The sequence below is a fragment of the Poecilia reticulata genome, chromosome 11 (genome assembly GCF_904066995.2).
Source record: "Poecilia reticulata chromosome 11, P_reticulata-male-v2, whole genome shotgun sequence".
Taxonomy (NCBI): domain Eukaryota; kingdom Metazoa; phylum Chordata; class Actinopteri; order Cyprinodontiformes; family Poeciliidae; genus Poecilia; species Poecilia reticulata.
The window spans coordinates 3,732,802-3,752,912 of NC_088840.1; the positions used below are offsets into that span (position 1 = coordinate 3,732,802).

At 40.9% G+C, this 20,111-nt stretch overlaps 1 protein-coding gene across 2 annotated transcripts in view; it reads left to right on the forward strand.

Moving 5' to 3' along the window:
- The window catches only part of arid1ab (AT-rich interactive domain 1Ab), a 67,727-nt gene that overhangs the window by 14,136 nt on the left and 33,480 nt on the right, over positions 1–20,111 (forward strand). For both annotated transcript variants that reach the window (XM_008421335.3, XM_081612247.1), the window contains exons 2-4: positions 14,382–14,603; positions 18,356–18,994; positions 19,610–19,717. In XM_008421335.3, the coding sequence (XP_008419557.2) occupies positions 14,382–14,603; positions 18,356–18,994; positions 19,610–19,717 (969 nt within the window). The remainder of the gene's footprint in view (positions 1–14,381; positions 14,604–18,355; positions 18,995–19,609; positions 19,718–20,111) is intronic.

The window sequence follows — 20,111 nt, forward strand, 5'->3', positions numbered from 1 at the left end:
ATCAGCACAAATCATACATAGTTTTCTTACTTATTTTGTAGAGTGGGATGTTAGAAAAGGCTTCATCAGGTGATGTTACTCAGAGAACAATAGTAACAATTGGTTTGAGAAAAACAGCCATTTCTTTACTAACCAATGGGTCTGCCAGAAGGATATAAGCATAGCTGAATAAAAATTGTGGGGCGGACTAGATGATGGAGCGGAGTGCTGCTATTGTGATTAGAGAGTTTAGATGCAGACTGGAAAAAATCCGCTTCTCGTTTTTTAGCTGATATTAGACTAGGATGGGGTGTTTATCATTTATCGCAATAAATCTCGTGTCATGGCAAAAACTTGTTTTTGTCAAAATGAATTTCATTAATGATGTTTAAAGTCCCTCAAAATTCAGTATTGTCTGGATTATTTTTACATATTTTCTCTGCTTTTTGGTCAATGAAAGTTAATATTAGTGAATTTGAAAGTACAGTTGAATGCAGTCACTGGATGATAACAGTCACACTTCTTTTTTAAGTGACTGGTGTTTTAAAGAAGCATATTATAAATGGGAGTGTTTTTCAAGCGGTAGCAGCCATAGAGTTACCTGGAAAAGGAGGAATAAACGGTTCTTATCGCCACTTTTATCGTTATCACAATGGCACCACAAAATATTGTGATAAAGCTGTAAGGGGAGAGTTTGTATGTGAAGTGTGCTGGTATGCCTCCTCACTTCTGATTTGTAGATTTGCATCAGAATGAGCAGGTGTTCTGCAGTATGCAAATAACCGACCTCACTGGTTCTAACGGTCCTGCTCCGTTCATCCGTCACACGGCCGCTAATGTTGATCCTGACGACGTTGACCGTATTACTCCTAGATACAGTTATGACAGTCGGCTTTAGATTCCGTTTCCTTTAGATGGTTTGTTTATTTGTGTGTGTTGTGTCTCTCACCATGAGACAGTCGGTGTCAGAGCCAGGTCCTTAAGTGGTTCTGCCTCATTCAGCAGCGTGTGTATTTTTGGCATCTTAGTGAGTGACACACTTTCCGTAATGGGTCGTCCAGGGTGCCGGTGGTCATCCTGAATAAGCATCCTTCCCAGCAACGCTTTGCCGTGACGTAACCGCCGTCGCCTCGCCTTGGAGTCACCGCTGCCCAAGAGCAAACTGGATAAATTCAGAGGCCTGCTTTTATTCCATGAGCTTTCTCCTTAAAAACTCTGAGTTTTCCAGGGCGACGGAAATCAAACTGCTTGTGTGTGTGTGTGTGTGTGGCGGTGGGGGGAGGGGGATAAAAATTTCATATGAGTTCGAAAGACTAAAACATAAACCAAACTGAAGAATATAGTACCTATAATTTCAGTATGTCATACACTCCATTATTCCAGTTAGCGATAGTTTTCCCCCATTGCTTACTGCTTTTATTTATTTCAGTCAACAAAAGTGTACTTTATTTCAGTTTTTGTTAATTCGTTAGTTACAACCATCTAAAATAAGCTTGTGTTTTAGTATTTATTTATTAAAGATATATTCCACATGCTGGTCCTACTCAGAGCCTGTCGGGTAACTCCAAATAAAACAGCAGCCACCTCCACTCACTCCTTGGAATCAGCCGCTGTCACCTGGAAATAGAAGTTTAGGCTGACGGCTTGACAGCTGGCAGTCTGGGTGGATGTTCACTCTTTGGCGTGTGCAGCTGTAATATTGAACTGACAGGCCTGGCAGCAGGGAACCTGCTTTTATTTTTATTGGATGGCCTCGGTGAGCTGTTTTGATCTACCTGATAGGACTGTTTTTCTACCTTATTTCCCACTCAGTACACAGAATCTTTCAGCTGGTACTGATATTTTTATTATTATCCACCAGGCAGTGTTGTGAGCCAGTCAGGGCTGTTAGATTGAAAGTAAGATGAGTTCCTTTTAATGGAAGGGTGTGTGAATTGATTTTTTTTTTCATCCTTTATATGAGGATGGAGTTGTTAAGTTCTTGTGTAGCTTCCTGACCCATCAGAATGTCTGTCTGGTTTGTATTTCTCCCCCTTTTTTTGTTAAATTTCTCTACAAAATTGAAGCTTTAGAAAAAAAACTTGTCAGGTTTTTACAAATGTTTTGCTGTCGGCCTAAAATTGAACAGATCTGATGGTGTTTTTGCCTTCAGACCCCACACACACGATTCTTTGTTCACAAATATAAATGCGCTCACATCGGTCTCACTGCACTCTCTGATTTTTGGCACAAATATAACGTCATAAATAGAAGGTTGCTCTTAAAGGCTGAGTGATCAAGCAGTTTGGCTTTTACTTGATGCATAACATTAGTGCATTATTCTCTGAAAATGAGCCCTTATAGATGGATTTTATGGAAACTGACACAGGGGAACTTGGTTTTAAGAGAACTTTCCCAATCGTCTGTTTTGAATGAAGGTGGGGTTTGCGATCTGTGCCGAGGTGTACGATGAGACGCCGCAACAGCGGGGACGGCACGATTGTTTTTTATAAATGCTATCTTTGTGTGAACCTACTTGCAGTGATAATCAGTCTCTTTGCTGCTTTTGCGTCTTGAATTGTCATATTGTAGGGCCATTTGAAAATTGTTTCATCTTCCAAATTCCAAATAACTTCTTTTCCTAATGGAATATCTGACTGTAGACACACAGCAATAAGCACCTTCAACTCTCACTTCTACTGATTTATTATAAAGTCTAAGAGTTGGTAGACGTGATCAGCTGCAGCCAGCTAGTTTCTTCTCTATGTCTGTGAGTTCGTTGTAAATTTGCATCTCCAGTCAGTGGACAGAAAATGTTTGTCTGTTTCATAAAACTTGCTGACCCTGAACCTTGCGCCAAGCTTCGAGTTATTAGTTGTTTTTTTTTTGCAAAGGAAGAAATTGTTTCAAAGATTTTTTTTCACCATGGCTAACCTGTTAGCTGAGCAGATACTGAGCCCCACCTAGCCAGGTAACTACAGGAGCTGCAGTGGCCAAAACACTACAGAAACTACCCTTTAGCTTTACCTTACCTATCAGATATCATCTACTTTTGTAAAGTTCCACATTTTAGTGTGGATTCCATTTTGTTTATTAAATTCCATGAATCCATTTGTGTTTTCCGTTTCGTATAAATCATAGTGCCCCAGTTGTGGGATAATGAAGAAGTTTTATATGCCTTCACCTCCTCACGCCAGGTTCAATGTGTCAACTATCTTTGCTATCACTGTTACTGGTGTATTAAAAAAATCCTATTTAAAACTAAGAAACAAATGAAACTTAGCCCGGTGGGAGGGAAACTCAAGCCTGGCGGGCTGCCAGGCTTATAGCACACTCGGGGAAACCCTGAATTCCAGTTTTTGTATTTTAGTTTTTGGTGTTCTCATTCCTCTCATCCCAGTGTGTCAGATCCCATCCGTCTCTCTCCACTGAGCATCTCTGGAAGTTGTTGTGAACAGCTGGGTGAACATCTGGGTGAGTGAGGTGCCGGTGCCTCTGCTCTGCGTGGATGACGTCGGCGGCACCACCTTCTCTATGCTGCACTATCGTAATCTTCATTTTTATTCTGAGTCATGGAGCGGTCAGAAGGGAGGTGTAGTTTTTTTTTTGTTTTTTTTTAAATCGGTTGAGATTAATCTCTTAATTAAGAATACAACCTTTTATTTGTCTTGCTTATTGCAGACAGCTGTTTCAGGCTCACAGTTTGGACATAACAGTAAGATAAATGTAATTTTCTTTCTTGTGACATTGTTGCCTTTAGACCTTAAACGTACACATCCACCGCAGCTTTTCTTCCTGTTAAAGCTTATTGAACAGTCGCCGCCGTGAGAGTTTGGAGTGCATTTCTGTGAAAGTACAACTGATTGTATCAGCTGAACAAAATCTTGATTCATATCAGCCTTCCAACCGCACTGCAGCGCGGTGAGCTGAGCCATGATGAATGGAGCGGATGAAGCTGCTGCTGCTAACCCGTCTCCGCTCCACAGCCAGCAAACACGATTTGGACTTGGTTCTTTTAGCTGATTTTCTTTACAAGACATAAATACATTCAGAAATAGAAATGTTTTTTCACATCGTCAGTCGTTCATGTTGCTAATTACCATATGCTCAATCAGGCGCTTTTATTTATCAGATAGGACAGAGGCCGCCAACTGGTGGACCTCCAGATTGAAATCAAAGTGGAATTTGGCCAACTGCTAGAAGTTAATGTAGGGATTTTAATTCAATACTTTTTAATGCAAAAAGTATAAAAAACAGTTGACCCTGTTCCCACCTTTTAGGAAGTTTTTGTTTGACAGAAGGGCAAACTCCAGTCTGACAAAATGAGACCACGTTACTTCAGCTTTAAAACAGCACTTGCATGTTTTAACCTTCATATTCCGAATTGAGCACAAGTGTTACTGTTCCACTGTTTTATTTTCAGGTATTTTACTGCTCCTGCTTTCCACTAAGGCTGTTCAAAATGTCGTCTCAAGGCATTTTAGGAGTCATTTCAATACAATCATACACACATCCTAAGTAGAAACTGGTTACAAGGTTTTCTATCTAAGATTGAATTGAGTCATTGACTTGCATCATTCACTCCTCCTGGATGGGCACGTAGGACAGCAGACAGTTGCTAGCATTGTGCCGTTGACTTTTCAGCGATCTCTCATACAAAGCATGTATGTAGCCACAGTAGAGAGAAAAAACTTCCCTTTAACAAGATGAAACCGCCAGCAGAACCAGAACCTGGCTCAGTGTTCTGCTGGGAGAAAACCAGGGGGTTTGAGGAGACGGAACACAGGAGAGTGGAAGTGAAAAGATTCAAAGAGAAATTGAAGAGATTGTTTAACTTCAACTCACCTGAGTTATAGGTTAGACGCTTTGTAACATATTAGAGTGGAGGTCGAAATAGAACTTTGAGTAAAATGAGTAGAATATTCCAAAACTGTTTTTATCTTCTTTTTTTCAGAAAAAAAAGCTGAACAATTAACTGAACATGGAATTTTTTTTGTCGATTTTCAGCAATAACCTCTGTATTTAGCCAAGTTAAATGAATGTTTGTACCAAGTTGGAGCTACAAGTATTATTTTGGCGTTCTAAAGAATTTTTAAAAGGCAGATTTTATCTTATGTTATAAACAAGGCCATTAGTTCTGCACATAATGTTTGAGTTCTTCAAAAAATGAGGGGGAAGCATTTTTTAGCACCTTAAACCACAGCAATCTGCTTCATTTGTGACGCAGAGTAACAGGAAATGTTCACCTCTAGCTGTTGATTTGTTAAAAAAAAATTCTGTCACGCTATAATTGCATACCTCTTGGATTAATAAATGAGTTTAAATTGGAATTCAGAAAAATTGATACAATTTAAAAAGCTGGAATTTGGAGGAAAAGCAAAACTAAATTTAGGGAACTAATAAACCGTATTTCATAGGACAGCAGTTCCGGTGCTGCTGTAAGAGTGACAGCCCCCGGTGTTGAAGTGGAGTCGGTAGCTGAAAGTGTGTGTGGGGGGAGGCGGGGTTACAGACAGCGGGATATCCCATGTCACAGTGACACAGTGCGTATGACTCCACCGGCGGTCTTAGACGGCTCGCATTGTGGCCGCCGGTGTGTTTGTGGGGCTCCCAGGCAGAACAATGTCGTGTGCGCGCGCGCCAAGCCGAGGCCATGTGGCGGATTAAATTGGCAGCAGTTGTTTATCGTCTCTCCCCTCGTGGTCCATCTGCTGCACTCGGCCCTGCCGACTCGAGCTTTTCTGTCAGGCGCCGCCTCGCCGCCTTCCCGCTCCACCCTCCTCACCCTCACCTTCCTCCGTCGTCGTGTGCGTCTGACGCTCGCACGCGCGCTCACACGGTTTTGAATCGTTGCAATATCCACGGTGTGGCCCGGGCCATGACACAATCTTCAGTTCAGCATCCTCTGCCAGCCGGCTTCCCTTTATGCAGATTAGCCATGTGCTCATTTTGGTCATTTATTTATTGTTTAACTACGGAGGAGGAGGAGAGATTTCTCTTGAAGTGATTGATGACTGGGCAGAAACACTTGTTTAGTGCACACAGAGACTCAAGGTTCTCTGTGCATTTTTATGCTTAAGTTAAGCATAAAAATGCTTAACTTTTTTATTTTCATTTTAAAACAGAGGAGTATCAACAACAACACTACAACCCAAACGGTTTTTGTGTCAAATGTTTTTATTGTTTTGCAACAGTCACCAACAGCATTCTTTTTATTTGGATTTATCTGATAAATCAAGATGGAGTGATGCGTAATTGTCATTGTAAAGGTTGAAATTATTATTATTTTAGTTGAGTGTTGTGTATTTGTTTGCAGTTCACCTTTTACTGGACTTAAAGCAGCAAGTTTCTGAGGTCTCAAGCAACTTCAGACTTAGAGATTCTGAATTAGATATAGGTCTGGACTTTGACTGAGCCATTCTAATATACAAATATGCTTTGATCTAAATCCTTTCATTGGAACTCCACCTGTTTGCTAAAGGTGATTACATTCTCCACAAGAACAGAGAAAAGTTTTCGTTAAGGCTGCAAGATCTAGAACAAGGTTGTTTCTGTCCAGGACATTTCAAACTTCACAAAAAATCTGCTGCTTTGTAAATGTAAGCCAGTTATGAGGCCAGTAGCTTTGTGCCCAGATTCCCAAACTGTACTTTTGTTTTTCAAATACTTTAGATATGCTTTACGGAAAAAAGAAAATCAGCGAATAGGTGAATTTACCCCGAATAATTCAGTTAGTCCACAGAAAAATCTGCGAATTTTGAACTGTGATTCGGTGGGGGGTCTGCTGCATCCCCAGAGCATGATGCTGCCACTACCAAGTTTCATGGTGTGTTCAAAGTATTACAGTTCAGCTTTTTGAATATAAAACAGTTTCAATTAGTCATAGCAAACAGGAGTTTGATGAGATTTTTTAGGCTTTTTGCTTTTCTTGTGTGTTTATATGAATGCTTCCTCCCTGGATCAGCATCATTTGCTCTAAAAAGTATTTTTCAAATTTTATTTTGAACAAGTTTGAAATGAGAAACTTCTTATTTACTTTTTGTTTGGATGGGACGCAAAATAGTAAAAGTGTAATTTGACTGTAAAATGACAAACTCTACAATACCACAGGCTTTTCAAAAGTAGCAGCAGAATCGATAGGCGGATCATTTGTCTTGTCAAAGTTTCTCACAGCTTGGAGAGTTTTGTTTTTCTGAGTCGGATTGTTGTGTTCCTGAGGGGAGATGAGTGAGCCTCTGACATTTCCCTGTGATCTCTGGCTTCCTGTTCAATACCAGCTTAGATGTTCAACATATTAATATTGGGCTGCAGCTAAAGATTAATTTAGTAATTAAGTATTCTGTCGATTATTCTGGCAATTTAATCGGATAAAAACAGTTGACACATTCTGCAGATTTCTCCTTCAACCACTTAAGCTTATTTATACAATATTAGAAATGCATTTAAGGCTTTTTGCCTTTCTTGTGTGTTTATATGAATGCTCAATAATCAAAAACTAATTTCAACAAAAATTTTTATATAAGAACATAAACATTTTATTGCATAAATGTAATATTTCTTTAGCATACGCTTGATCTGTTGACTATGTTTTCAATTAACCAATTAACGACTTTTTTGGTTGGCAAAATGAATGTACAGTACGTAGCTGAACATAGACAACAGCAGTAGCCTACAGGCTACTTGTTAAACTTAAGGTGATGTATTGATATTAGCTACTCATCTTTTAGCTAACTTTACCTGCATCCAACAGCTTTACTCAACAGTCTGTTAGTTTGGGGGGGAAACTGTGGAAAGGTCTTTGCGTTTTGCTGGTTTGCTGCCATGATTCTAACACACACCTGTGTAGCTCTGCTCTGCACAGCAGCAGGTCTCCTTCACTGCCGCACAGGTGTAAACCCAGCGCGAGCTTTGTAACGCTCATGCTGCATTTAAAGGCGGCTCGGAATAACGGGTTACCACATGTTAACAACGGATTAAACAGTTTTAACTGCTGATAAAAGTGACAGAGGAGACAAATATGGGAAGTGCGGAAGCCCCTACTGTATCAAATTGACATAGGAATAATAGAGTTGGCCATTCTAAAGTAAAAACCCAGCGCATACAGCGTTCAGGTTTGTTTTTTTTTCATCCAGACGGCTTCCCGCGCCCAACCTCTGCTCTAATATAACTTCCTGTTTCACAACGTCTCTCGGAAGCTGAACCTTCACCAATTAGTGAGATGAATTAATGTGACTCTCTAATAGTAAACATTTAGCCTTTTCTTTCTGTATGATTTGCTCCTAAAGGTTTAATCAGTTCATGTTGACTTGAACAACCAACACGGAGGTCCTGTTTTGCATTTCGACATCTCCTCAGGACATGATTTTACTTACATTAAGGGTGATACTTCAAGAACTTGAAAATGTTATCTACACGTCAAATGTTAACGATGTTAAAATCTTGACATTTTGGGAGGGAAGGTTATGTGCAGCAAATTGGACTTATTTTGTATGACCATCTTATGGTAAAAAAAAGCTGAAAAAGGATGTGGTCAGTAATATTAGTTCACAATAATCACAAAAACAACAAAAAAACTAAACAAAACGTGTCACCATCCTGACTTAACAGTAAAGCTTCAGTTCTTGTTTCTCCTCTGCTAATTTAGTGACCAAACTAAAGAGGAGCAGAGCTTGGGAAAGCAGCCAATCACCTTTGTTCTAGATGTGGTGGGATTCAACCACCTTTAATGTAATTATCTCTGGGAATCTGAAGAATTTCTACTAGTGGGTTAGGTAAAAAAGAAAAAAGAAAAAGAAAAATCAAAAGACATGCCAGGAAAGTGGATCTTTTGTTAGGTGGCTCTGGCAACAGGTAGGACCTGACTAGGGGGGAAATAAACGCCCCCAAGTAGAAAAGATGGAAGACACAGTGACTGACATCGTTGGCGATCAGGAGTCGAACAGTTCCACCGTTTGGCTATTTAAAGTTGGACCAAAAAACAAAGTGGTGTGTGCTTCAAGAACGTAAAGCTTCACTATCCCAGACCAGTGAGTTCTACAGCGTGCAGCGGAACAGAGATGGTGCTCACATAATTGGAAATTTTTTCTGTCTTGAGTGAAGACAATTGTCTATTTTATTCATTTAATTAATGTCTTTGAAAGCTGCTGACGTTTGCAGAAAGTATATAAAGAACTGAAATTTATTTTCTTTCTGAGCATAGACGTCTATTTTATTGGGTTTTTTCCCCCTTAAAATTTCACTGAGCAATATTTTTGTTGTCTCTTTATGCTTCTTTTTCTCTGTTTATACTGTAAAAACAAAAGCAATATTTAAAATGAGGTAGGCAAAGGAGAGATTTTGAGAATTCATATTTCAATTCCTATTTTGTTTCACATCAACAAAAGTTTGTTCATTTCTGTTCCATTCTCCTGTAATGCTTGACGATTTGTGTTGAAAATATACCTTCTAAGAGCAGATGCATAATATTTGGTGTCATGTTTGACTTTTAAAAATAAAGCTTTTAAAATCAAAAGTAAATTTTTTTCCATTGACATCTCACTTACGATAAATTTTACTGGATGATAAATTGTCCCAGAAATTATCATGATAAATGATAATATTGACTTGGAGATCATTTTCACCTCGTATAGTGATAGTAGTACAACAATACAAAAAACACATTGTCACAAGCTTTAAATTCTAACAAACATTTCAAATCGGAACATTTTAAATATCCAATATAACAAATAAAATACATTTTAAAGTCTGTAAACAAAATGAAAGTTCAAAAAGAACTAGATGAGACCAAAGCGCCTGACTGAAGACTTGGTCATCAATTTCTTGGTCAAGAGAGAGAAAAGAAAAAAACTATAAATCATGGAAATTATTGAGCTTGTTTTAGTTTATTATGCGATTAATTGATTTGCTTATTGCAACATGCCTGTATATATATTTGCATACATATGTATCCAAATACATGTAAAAGCACAAGTATGCAGCATTAGTTGTGAGGTATGCATTGTGTTCAGGAGAGAGAGGACTGGGGACAGAAAGTCTTAATGTCAGATAGTTTTTTCCATTAGCGCTCTGTAGCGCCACACTGAGGCTAAAAGTGTCAGTGTGACTTTTCACCTGACAGTCCAGTAGACTTGGTTCGATTGGGGACCCAATTTTGCCACATTTGTTGCATTTACAAAAATGGGAGTGGCGTCAGATTTTAGCGGTTGTATGTCTTTGATGAAACACGGCGAGCGCTCTATCTCTCCCGTTTATTTTGATTGTGTTTACCCAGAATTCCCTGCGCTGTACTCATTTTCCTGATTCCATAGCAGCCTCCATTTCACACGTACATTCAAATGGCAAAGTCCACTTCACCATATTCGGATTCATTTTTATTAAAAAAATGGAAAACGGTGTCTCTGTTTCGAGGCTGCACAGTATATGTGAATGCCTTGCAGAAAGTAGATTGTTGGTTCAAATCCCAGTGTTGTGTTTTTCCGTGTTTGTAAATTTGCAAACAGTGCAAATTTGACATTGTGCTGTGCTGCAGGCATCATTGTCACTGGTTTGTCATATAAAAAAACTTTTAAATTGGTGAATTATTTTGACAGAATGAGCATTGTCCGATATGTCTTACAGCTACGCTGTGTTTGTCTCACGTATAGTTGGGTTTGTAGTTTTTGCACATAGCAAAATGTGTTGCAGTGATGAATGCTTCCCGCTGTACACCCTCGAAGTTTCCGCTGCACAGGACTAAACTCATATTTTGTGTTTGGGAATAACATTTGCAATTCCTTCCTGTTTAAATGCAAACTTCGAAACCCTGACCATAGATGTGTGTCTGACTCCTTCCTGCTGAGCCTCAACGCCGCGACAGGTACATAAAGCTGCTGTAAAAATATTCTCACTGCCAGAAGAATATCGACCCAAGTTGTATTTAGGGAGGGTGTTTGGAAATTATACGGCCACTGTGATCTCCAGGTGGTTTTGTCTGAATGAGAAATAGATTTTTTTTCTGTTTCCTCTCCCCAATTTTCTTTTTTTCCATTGTTTGTCCTTTATAATTAGTTCTCGCACTGCCTGTTTTTTCACATGGCATCAGAGGACGCTACGCAGATGATCCGTGCCTCTGTGCCACATTTTACCAATGACACCGGAGGCTCTGTCCAAGCAGCTCATTACGAAAGACTGATTGTGTGTTTCTGTTCAGTTAAGAAGGGAAAAAAAGTTGCTTTAGAGTGTGAGGCGATCGTTGCCTCAGTTGGACACGTGCACCTGTCTGAAATGCACTCTGGTCTCCAGCGCTCAGCTGAGCTGCTGTATTGTTTGGCATGGTGTCAGATGGGGGTGGTGGGTGGGGTGGGGGGTTATGGTGTCCTTCCTTCCAGACTGGGGTTAAAAGTGCAACAGAGGTCACCAGTGATTTCCTAGCAGGGCCAGCTACCTCTTCCTCCCCTCTTTTACCCCCCTCTACCCCCCCACAGAGTGGTCCGTAATGACCCCAGGGACCATAGTAACACATATACGCACACCCCAAGCCTTCTTTCCTGGACGCGCACACACGCATTCTCCTAAACCTGGAGGAGCTCAGGAGAATGTGGCCTAGGGGAGGCTAGAGGGAAAATGTGGAGTGGAATACGTTATCTTGGTTAATGTTGGTTGACCGCACTTACAGCTTGTTGATTTATGCCAGCACCTAGAGTGTTTCCCAACACACGGTTCTCCTGCTGCGATCCCCTCCACCCTTCCAACTCCCTCCACTCCCCCACTCTCATCGCTGCTCTGTCATTCATAAGATGCCAAGGCCTGCTGCTTTCTGAAAGCCCAGGAAGAGCAGGGCCTGGCCCGGGTTCAAACAGCAGCGCAGCTGGGACCTGTTACATTTTCGGCAGGCTGCCCTCTCTTCCCCCAACCCCATCCCCACATACCCCCCAGCTATAAATAGCAACAGCGGTTGTCTCCCTCAACCGAGGCAAAGAGGTTTTTTGGGGGGGGGAAAGAAGAGGAGGAGGAGGGGGAAAAAACACTCACAGATTAATAACCGTGGGAAGCAATGAAAGCTTTGTGTCTGCTACCCGAGGTCAGCGGGCCGGGAGGTGTCGCTACTTCAAAGCCTCCCTTTGTGGCTCGTAGCTTCAGATGGTTCTGCGGTGGGTTTGATGGAAACATGTAGGGGCTGCCAGGGATGTGATGAGCTGACATTAGATTTCAGATTCCTGGTTCATTTTCACGAGAACATCAAGGGTCTTTAGTACTTTTGTGTCTACTGGAGGAGGTGGGGTTGTGTTTTTTTTGTTGTGTTGTTTTTAGGCTTTTCTTTAAAGTCCCTCAAATGTACACACATTTTATGGTCCTTTGCTCCAGCTGTTTACAGATGAGAGGTTGCATCATCCAGCTCAGTCACGCTGGCTGCCGAAACCTCGCGGCACTCCAACCCGACCCGGCTCCAGCTGAGAGTCGGCGGGCCTGACTCCAGACGCCGCAGACAACTTCCACTTCTCTAACAATATTTTCACAGAAACTCTCCCCAACGTGTCTGCTGTAACAGTATCCACCCACTGGCACAATGATCTCCTGGGCAGGAAAAATGCTCCTGGCGGATGTAGTGGGCTGGTTCATTCATTCTTAGCCAGTTTTTTTCCCCCTTTCTACTGGGAAAGTAAATCCACTTGTGTTTTTTTTTTTCTTTTTTTTTTTCTTCCCCTTCGGCATTTTGTTCTATTTTTGTTTGATTATACTGTGACGGGTTTATGAGATGATCCTCACAAGACACTTGCTTGTCATGCCATTGCCTGTATTTGTCAATGAGGAGTTTAAGAATGTGAAATCAAAATGGTTCCAGAAGTAGGCTTTAAAACCTTGTTTTCAGGGTCTGTTGTATCAATGCTTGTCGATATGACTGTAACGTCTGATGGTGACTGTCAAATAGTGACAGTATATGTTGCAAAATTTGATAGAGACATGAGACACTTTAAATTCTGATACTGATGGTAGATTCTCTTAAGTCTGATACTTTACAGTATACTTTACAGAGTCTATACAGAGTGTACTGTAAAGATTAAAGTGTTGGAAGATACTGCAAAGTCTGATAGTGACAGTAGACGCAGTAAAATCTAAGACAGTAGATGCTGTAAAGACTGACAGTGACGACAGACACTGTAAAGTCTGATAGTGGCAGTAGACGTTGTAAAGTCTGATAGTGACAGCAGACACTGTAAAGACTCAGTGACAGCAGGCGCTGTAAAGACTGATAGTGACAGCAGACGCTGTAAAGTCTGATAGTGACAGCAGACGCTGTAAAGTCTGATAGTGACAGCAGACGCTGTAAAGTCTGATAGTGACAGCAGACGCTGTAAAGTCTGATAGTGACAGCAGACGCTGTAAAGTCTGATAGTGACAGCAGACGCTGTAAAGTCTGATAGTGACAGCAGACGCTGTAAAGTCTGATAGTGACAGCAGACGCTGTAAAGTCTGATAGTGACAGCAGACGCTGTAAAGACTGATAGTGACAGCAGACGCTGTAAAGTCTGATAGTGACAGTAGACGCTGTAAAGTCTGATTGTGACAGCAGACGCTGTAAAGACTCAGTGACAGCAGACGCTGTAAAGTGATAGTGACAGCAGACGCTGTAAAGACTGATAGTGACAGGAGACACAGTAAATTGACAGTGACAGCAGATGCTGTAAAGTCTGATAGTGACAGCAGACACTGTAAAGACTAATAGTGACAGGAGACACAGTAAAGTCTGATAGTGACAGCAGACACTGTAAAGTCTGATAGTGACAGCAGACACTGTAAAGTCTGATAGTGACAGCAGACACTGTAAAGTCTGATAGTGACAGCAGACACTGTAAAGTCTGATAGTGACAGCAGACACAGTAAAGTCTGATAGTGACAGCAGACACTGTAAAGTCTGATAGTGACAGCAGACGCTGTAAAGTCTGATAGTGACAGCAGATGCTGTAAAGTCTGATAGTGACAGCAGACACTGTAAAGACTAATAATGACAGGAGACACAGTAAAGTCTGATAGTGACAGCAGACACTGTAAAGTCTGATAGTGACAGGAGACACAGTAAAGTCTGATAGTGACAGCAGACACTGTAAAGTCTGATAGTGACAGCAGACGCTGTAAAGTCTGATAGTGACAGCAGACGCTGTAAAGTCTGATAGTGACAGCAGACGCTGTAAAGTCTGATAGTGACAGCAGACGTAAAGTCTGATAGTGACAGCAGACGTTGTAAAGTCTGATAGTGACAGCAGACGTTGTAAAGACAGATAGTGACAGCAGACGCTGTAAAGTCTGATAGTGACAGCAGACGCTGTAAAGACTGATAGTGACAGCAGGTGCTGTAAAGACTGATGGTGACTGTAAACACCAACAACCCCGAGTTTTTCTTTACACTCTAACATCATACTAACATGTTTTCTTCATGTGTCTTCCAGCCTCCCAGCCCGATGGACCAGGTAGGGAAGATGCGAAGCCAGCCGTACGGAGGGCCTAACCCCTACTCCCAGCATCAGCAGGGCCCTTCTTCTGGTCCAGGACCCCAACAGGCAGGCTCCTACCCAGCCCAGAGCTACGGACCTCCGGGTCCCCAGAGGTACCCAATGGGGATGCAGAGCCGCACACCGGGCACCATGGGTGGTATGCAGTATGGGCAGCAGGTCAGTATTGCACCAAAACCATCCTTTTGAAACGGCGCAAATATCTGTTAAATTTCTATATACGATACATGCACATTTTAAATGTCATCTCAAAGCATTTTACAAGACAAACTTCTCCAAATATATATTCAATTATATAGAACCCAATTTTCTCCAAATTCAATATTAATTTATTTGATTTGTTCCGGTGCAGTGTTTGGGGTTGTCGCAAGAATTCCTACGAACTGTGTGGGTTGTTTGTTTGGAACTTAATGAGGAAGATTAAATGATGCTCGTAATGTTCCCGGACCACTTTTGGAACCAGAGATTAGGCAAGATGATGTTAAAAAAGTTGCTGTAAACTTTTATCTCCAAAAAAAGAAGGCATTAGAGGTCATTTAACGGTCGTAGTTTGCTGAACTTGAGATTAGACTGTCAGAATACTGTTTGAGAGTTTAATCCTGTCCTGCTGACAGTGGTTGCTATTTCATGAAAACCACTTGCATAAAATGTATTTGTGGATTTGCACAGTTTTTGTGGAACACAACTCCAAATAACTAGTAGAAAGTTGGAGGATCCATGGATAATTTCATAGAGTATATCTAATAAATTCTAAAGGGAAGTTCAGCTCAGAAAGCTGGAATACTAAGGAGCAATGTTACTTGAGAAAGTTTTTTTAAAGCAGCCAATCCAGGAACCCCATTTATTTTCCTTGGCTCTGATTGGCTGAAGCCCCTAAAGTTGAGCTAAGAAAAACTGTAGATATTAAGTTATGTGTTACCAACTAATGCAGTCTCCACTGTGAGCATTAATGCATATTAGTGTATATTTGGTGTTTGAACTATTAAAATAAGTAGCTACAAGTGTTTTTAAGAGTGATGCTATCTTTTCGTGGGGGACTCTTGTCCATAAGCCCCACAAATCCTGGGAGTCAACTCTGCACACATTTGTTTGGGGGAATACCAAATATAATAATATAACTTGTAATACATTAAAGTCAATGCAAACAAACACAACATGTTGTCCAGCTTCTAAAACATTTTTATGCCTCAATAAACAACAAGACTCACCAAAGATATTGCCAGCATAAATGTCTTGATGGTATTGAGCTTCAATAACTAGGCAGTGTTTATTGCAATGCCTGCAAATTTTTATTTATTTATTTTTCTTTTCTTGCGATATTGATATCGAGATGATAATAAATTTGAGATCTAATTTACCACTCTAGCATTTTTTTTATAACCTATATATGATGTGTGTAAAGACCAACCCAAAAGTGACCAGAAAACACCTGAAAATTCAGGAAGCAATCAGTTTTTTTTTTCTACAGTCAACTCTATTTTCACGCATGAAACAAACAAACAAACAAACAAAAAACAAAAAGAAAAAAAATGGAGAACATTCCAGCTGTGCTGCCAGGCACAGTGGGGCAGCACCTTCATCCAATTGAACACTGTAAACATCCAGTTTGCACTTGCTACTGCCACATAGCCAGGAAACAGACCCTTGTTGAACTCTTCCCAGCCAGACAGCCGTCTGAACAGAGAAACGCACGCAGGGAATCCCGCCGAGCGAAGGCTTTTCTTCTACGTCCTCCGCCGGTGGTCTCGTGCCCATTGTGCGCCGTGATTATCTCATACTGGCCTGGCTGGTGTCTGACCATGAACTCGATAAGTGCCCTGCGGAGAAGAAAACGGCCTCCCTGCCTCTGTCGGTGTGATACAATACAGCCACTTGATGTTGATTTAACGCGCTGCAAATTCTTTATTACCATCTTCTATTTTCTTTGAATCCTTGAGTAGTTTAGTTCCACCATCCCTCATCCGTCTCACAAAGCAGGCAAGCCTCTTTTTCTCTCTCTCTCTCTCCGTTTTTTTTATATGCAAGTGTTTCCTCACAAGGTCAGAGTTTTCTCCTTGCGTGCTTTTTGAGCGTAATGAAATGAAAATGCAGAATATAAAAAGGTTCATTTTATAGTTGGAAGAGATGAAGTCCATGTGCGTTTTTTATTTTCCTGGCACTAATTTAAAACGCCACACTTAAAATACTTCGACAATTCTCACCTCTGTGAGTTGCTTACTCTACACTCTGCCATATAAACAGCTTCTGACTATCAAAGTCTGAAGAATCATTGTTATAATGAAACAATGCTGTAATGTGGAGCGCCTTACTCTGTACAACTAGATTGCTTTGCTGCAACCTGTCATCTGGCTACAAACTCATGCTTTTCATGTACGGTGGCCCAGAAGGGTAAACAAAATGCAAAATTCCACAACAATGGAAAAAAGTCACAATGTCAGTTAAATTAGCTAAAACAGAACTTATGCTAAAACTGAATTTACCGTATTTTCCGCACTATAAGGTGCACCGGATTATAAGGCGCACTGTCGGCTTTTGAGGAAATTGAAGATTTTTAGGTGCGCCTTATAGTGCGGAAAATACGGTAAGCTAAAATATAATTTTTTTCTAAATCAAAATTTATGCTAAAACAGAACTTGTGCTAAAACCAAAGGTATGCGCAAACAATTTTTGCTAACAAAGAAATTTATGCTGAATCTGAATTTATGCTTAAACAGAATTTCATGCGTCTTGTTCCCACATTGGAAGTTATGCTAAAACTGAAGTTCTAGCATAACTGTGCTTTATACCTCAAGCACAGTTTACCATAAACGTGCTTGAGGTATAAATTCCTTTTTAGAAAAAACTTTGATTTAGCATACATTTTGGTTTAGCATGACTTCTGTTCTATTACTAGTCTTATTTTAGCAGAAATTCTGTTTTAATACATTGGTTTTATCGCACATCTGGATATAGTATAGAACAGCCTTGAAAATCTCCTAGGTTTTAACATTTAGAGATGCCCTGATTTCAAAAGCTTTGACCTCCTGAAATGAATTTTAGCTAGTTAACTACAAGATACATGAAAGATAAACTTTAAAATGAGAAAAACATAAAATCTCACCAATTAATTTTGGTCTAGTTTGTAGTGCAAATATCTTAGTACACTTGAAATAACATAAAATTACTTAAAAGTAACTTTTCAGCAAAACATAGTAGCTTGTTTTAAGTCAATAATTCCATAATATTGATTAACAGATTCTAGTTTCACTTGCACATTATTTCACTTCTAATATTTTGTTACAGGCGAAATAATCCACCAACATAATTTAAAATGAGCTTGATCATTTCCATTATGATGATTACTATTTTTTGAATAGTAATTTTGCAAATTTGGCAAATTTTGTTTGCAGAAATATCATAACCCATTTCATTTATGGTTTTAGTTGTAGTGGGGCTTTGTTTTATTTTTTGTTTGTTTTATGTATTTATTTGTTTATTTTTGTTGTGTTTATGGATATTATTAAAACATCTTCCAGTTTCATTAAGTGTTCTTTACAAAATTAAAACTCATTGGTCTATGAGAGAGCGAAGTTGCACTATTATGCCAATATCAGTTGAAAACGGTCTCAAAACAACAATATTAGTGTTTATCCAATAGTTATTGGCACAATTTATAGTCATAAAACATTTGTCATTGTGACAGGCCTAACAACGATAGAGCTGAATTCTTATCATACTGAGAAATCGCGGTAAATGCTATCCGATATGATTAATGCTATCCGATACGATAAACGCCCCCCCCCGTAACCTAGATAATGAGTACACTCCTAAACGCCTTATTTTCAATCTTATATTGAAATGGTTTGAATAGTTAGAAGTTTGTATTTAAACACTTATTGAGCCTAACCAGACCTGAACTGTTTCCTGTCTAGATGTCTGCGTATGGACAGCAGGGTCCAGGAGGTTACAGCCAGCAGAACCAGGGCTACTACAGCCAGCATGGCCCACAGCCCCACCCTGGCCAGCAGCAGCCTCCATACTCTGGTCAGACCCAGGGCAGCTCTACTGCTCCCTACTCTCAGCAGGGTCACCCTTCGCAACCACCGGGCCAACACACCCAGTCTGGGCCCCCATACCAACAATCCCAAGGGCCCCATGGACCTGCTGCAGGACAGCCTTCCTACAGCCAGCCCCCACAGTCCCATTCAGGACAGCCGCCGTACGTCTCTCCTCAGCAGCAGCAGCAGCAGCAGCAGACTCAACAGCAGCAGCAGCAACAGGGTCCCAGTCCCCAGAGTCAGCAGGGGCCTCAGGGCCAACCCGGTTACCAACAAGCCACCGGACCAGGGCAGGCACCCCAGCAGCAGACCCCGCCTCAGCAGCAAGGACCACCTCAGCAACCAGGAGGTCCTCCACCCCAAGCCCAGCAGCCCCCAGGTCATGGCCAGCAGAGCCAGCAGTCACCTTACTCCCAGACACCCCCGCTGCAGCAACCTCCACAGCAACAGCAGCAACAACCACAGCAGCAACAGCAACAGTCTCCATATCAGAGGTTCCCGCCTCCTCCACAGGTACGACCTTCACCTTCAGGACATGAGAGTATAGCTTTGCTCTTTAGAATGTTTATAGGGGCAGTATTATGTAAAATCAACTTTTTTGTGTTTTACATCATGTCAAATACAAACCTGGAGTGTTGCTTTGATTCTTTTATGCATTTTTGAGAAATCTTTTAATCTCCTATAGAGGTTAAAAGCTGTAAAAAATGGCTGGTTGGACCTAGCCCCGCCTTCAAGGATGAAGCTCCTTCTCTGAGCTGCCGTTTCCAAGCTTCCACCTCACAGAGCAGCCCTCCCTCACAACCCCCCCGCTCAGCTCCTTCAGACTAGTGGCAGCAATTAGCAAACACCTGATACAACTGCACATCTGCTGAGCTCATTATAGGAGCTACTTCTCAGTGCAATGCTGGTAAAGTGTAAAGAGCAGGAGTTTCTTAAAGTGACAGAGACCCAATTTCAAGGCGTTAAACTATAAATACATTTTATATGGATAAATTCTTGTTTAAAGTTAACACAGTTACTTCATTGTTCTATAGATGACACTATGTGCCTGGAAAACCCACAATACCGTCCCTTTAAAAACTACTACTTATCACTAACGGCTCATCTGCTTCCTGTTTCTCTAACCAGGAGCTTTCCCAGGATTCCTTCAGCTCCCAGTCCAGTGCTCCTCCTTCTAACCAGCCCAACAAGAGTGGTCAGGAAGACAGCATGCAGGGCCGGCCGTCCAGTCTACCGGTGAGCCCCCCACTCTCTAGCTTTTGTGGGTTTTGAAGCGCTGGACCAGCACTAGCATATTCTTTGATTGTTTGACTTGTTAATTGTGTGCAAACTACATTTACTGGAATAAGGTTCCTTATTTACACTTTGCTTTGAACGATGTGTTTCTGCACCTTTACCAAAACTCAAATCTGTTTGTGCAATAAAATGCGCTCTACCTAGAACTGTTTGGCAAGCTGTGATTTTTTAGGAATTTAGTTGCAAATTGCTGCTTCACATCTCGCTTGGGGTTCCAGCTGACACAGATAGTAGACGAACAGCGGGTTGAGTTTCATCAGAGTTTAGTTATGACAGTGATTTAAAAATGACTTGATTGGAGTAATAACCTGAAATAAGCTGTGACCCGAGCGCT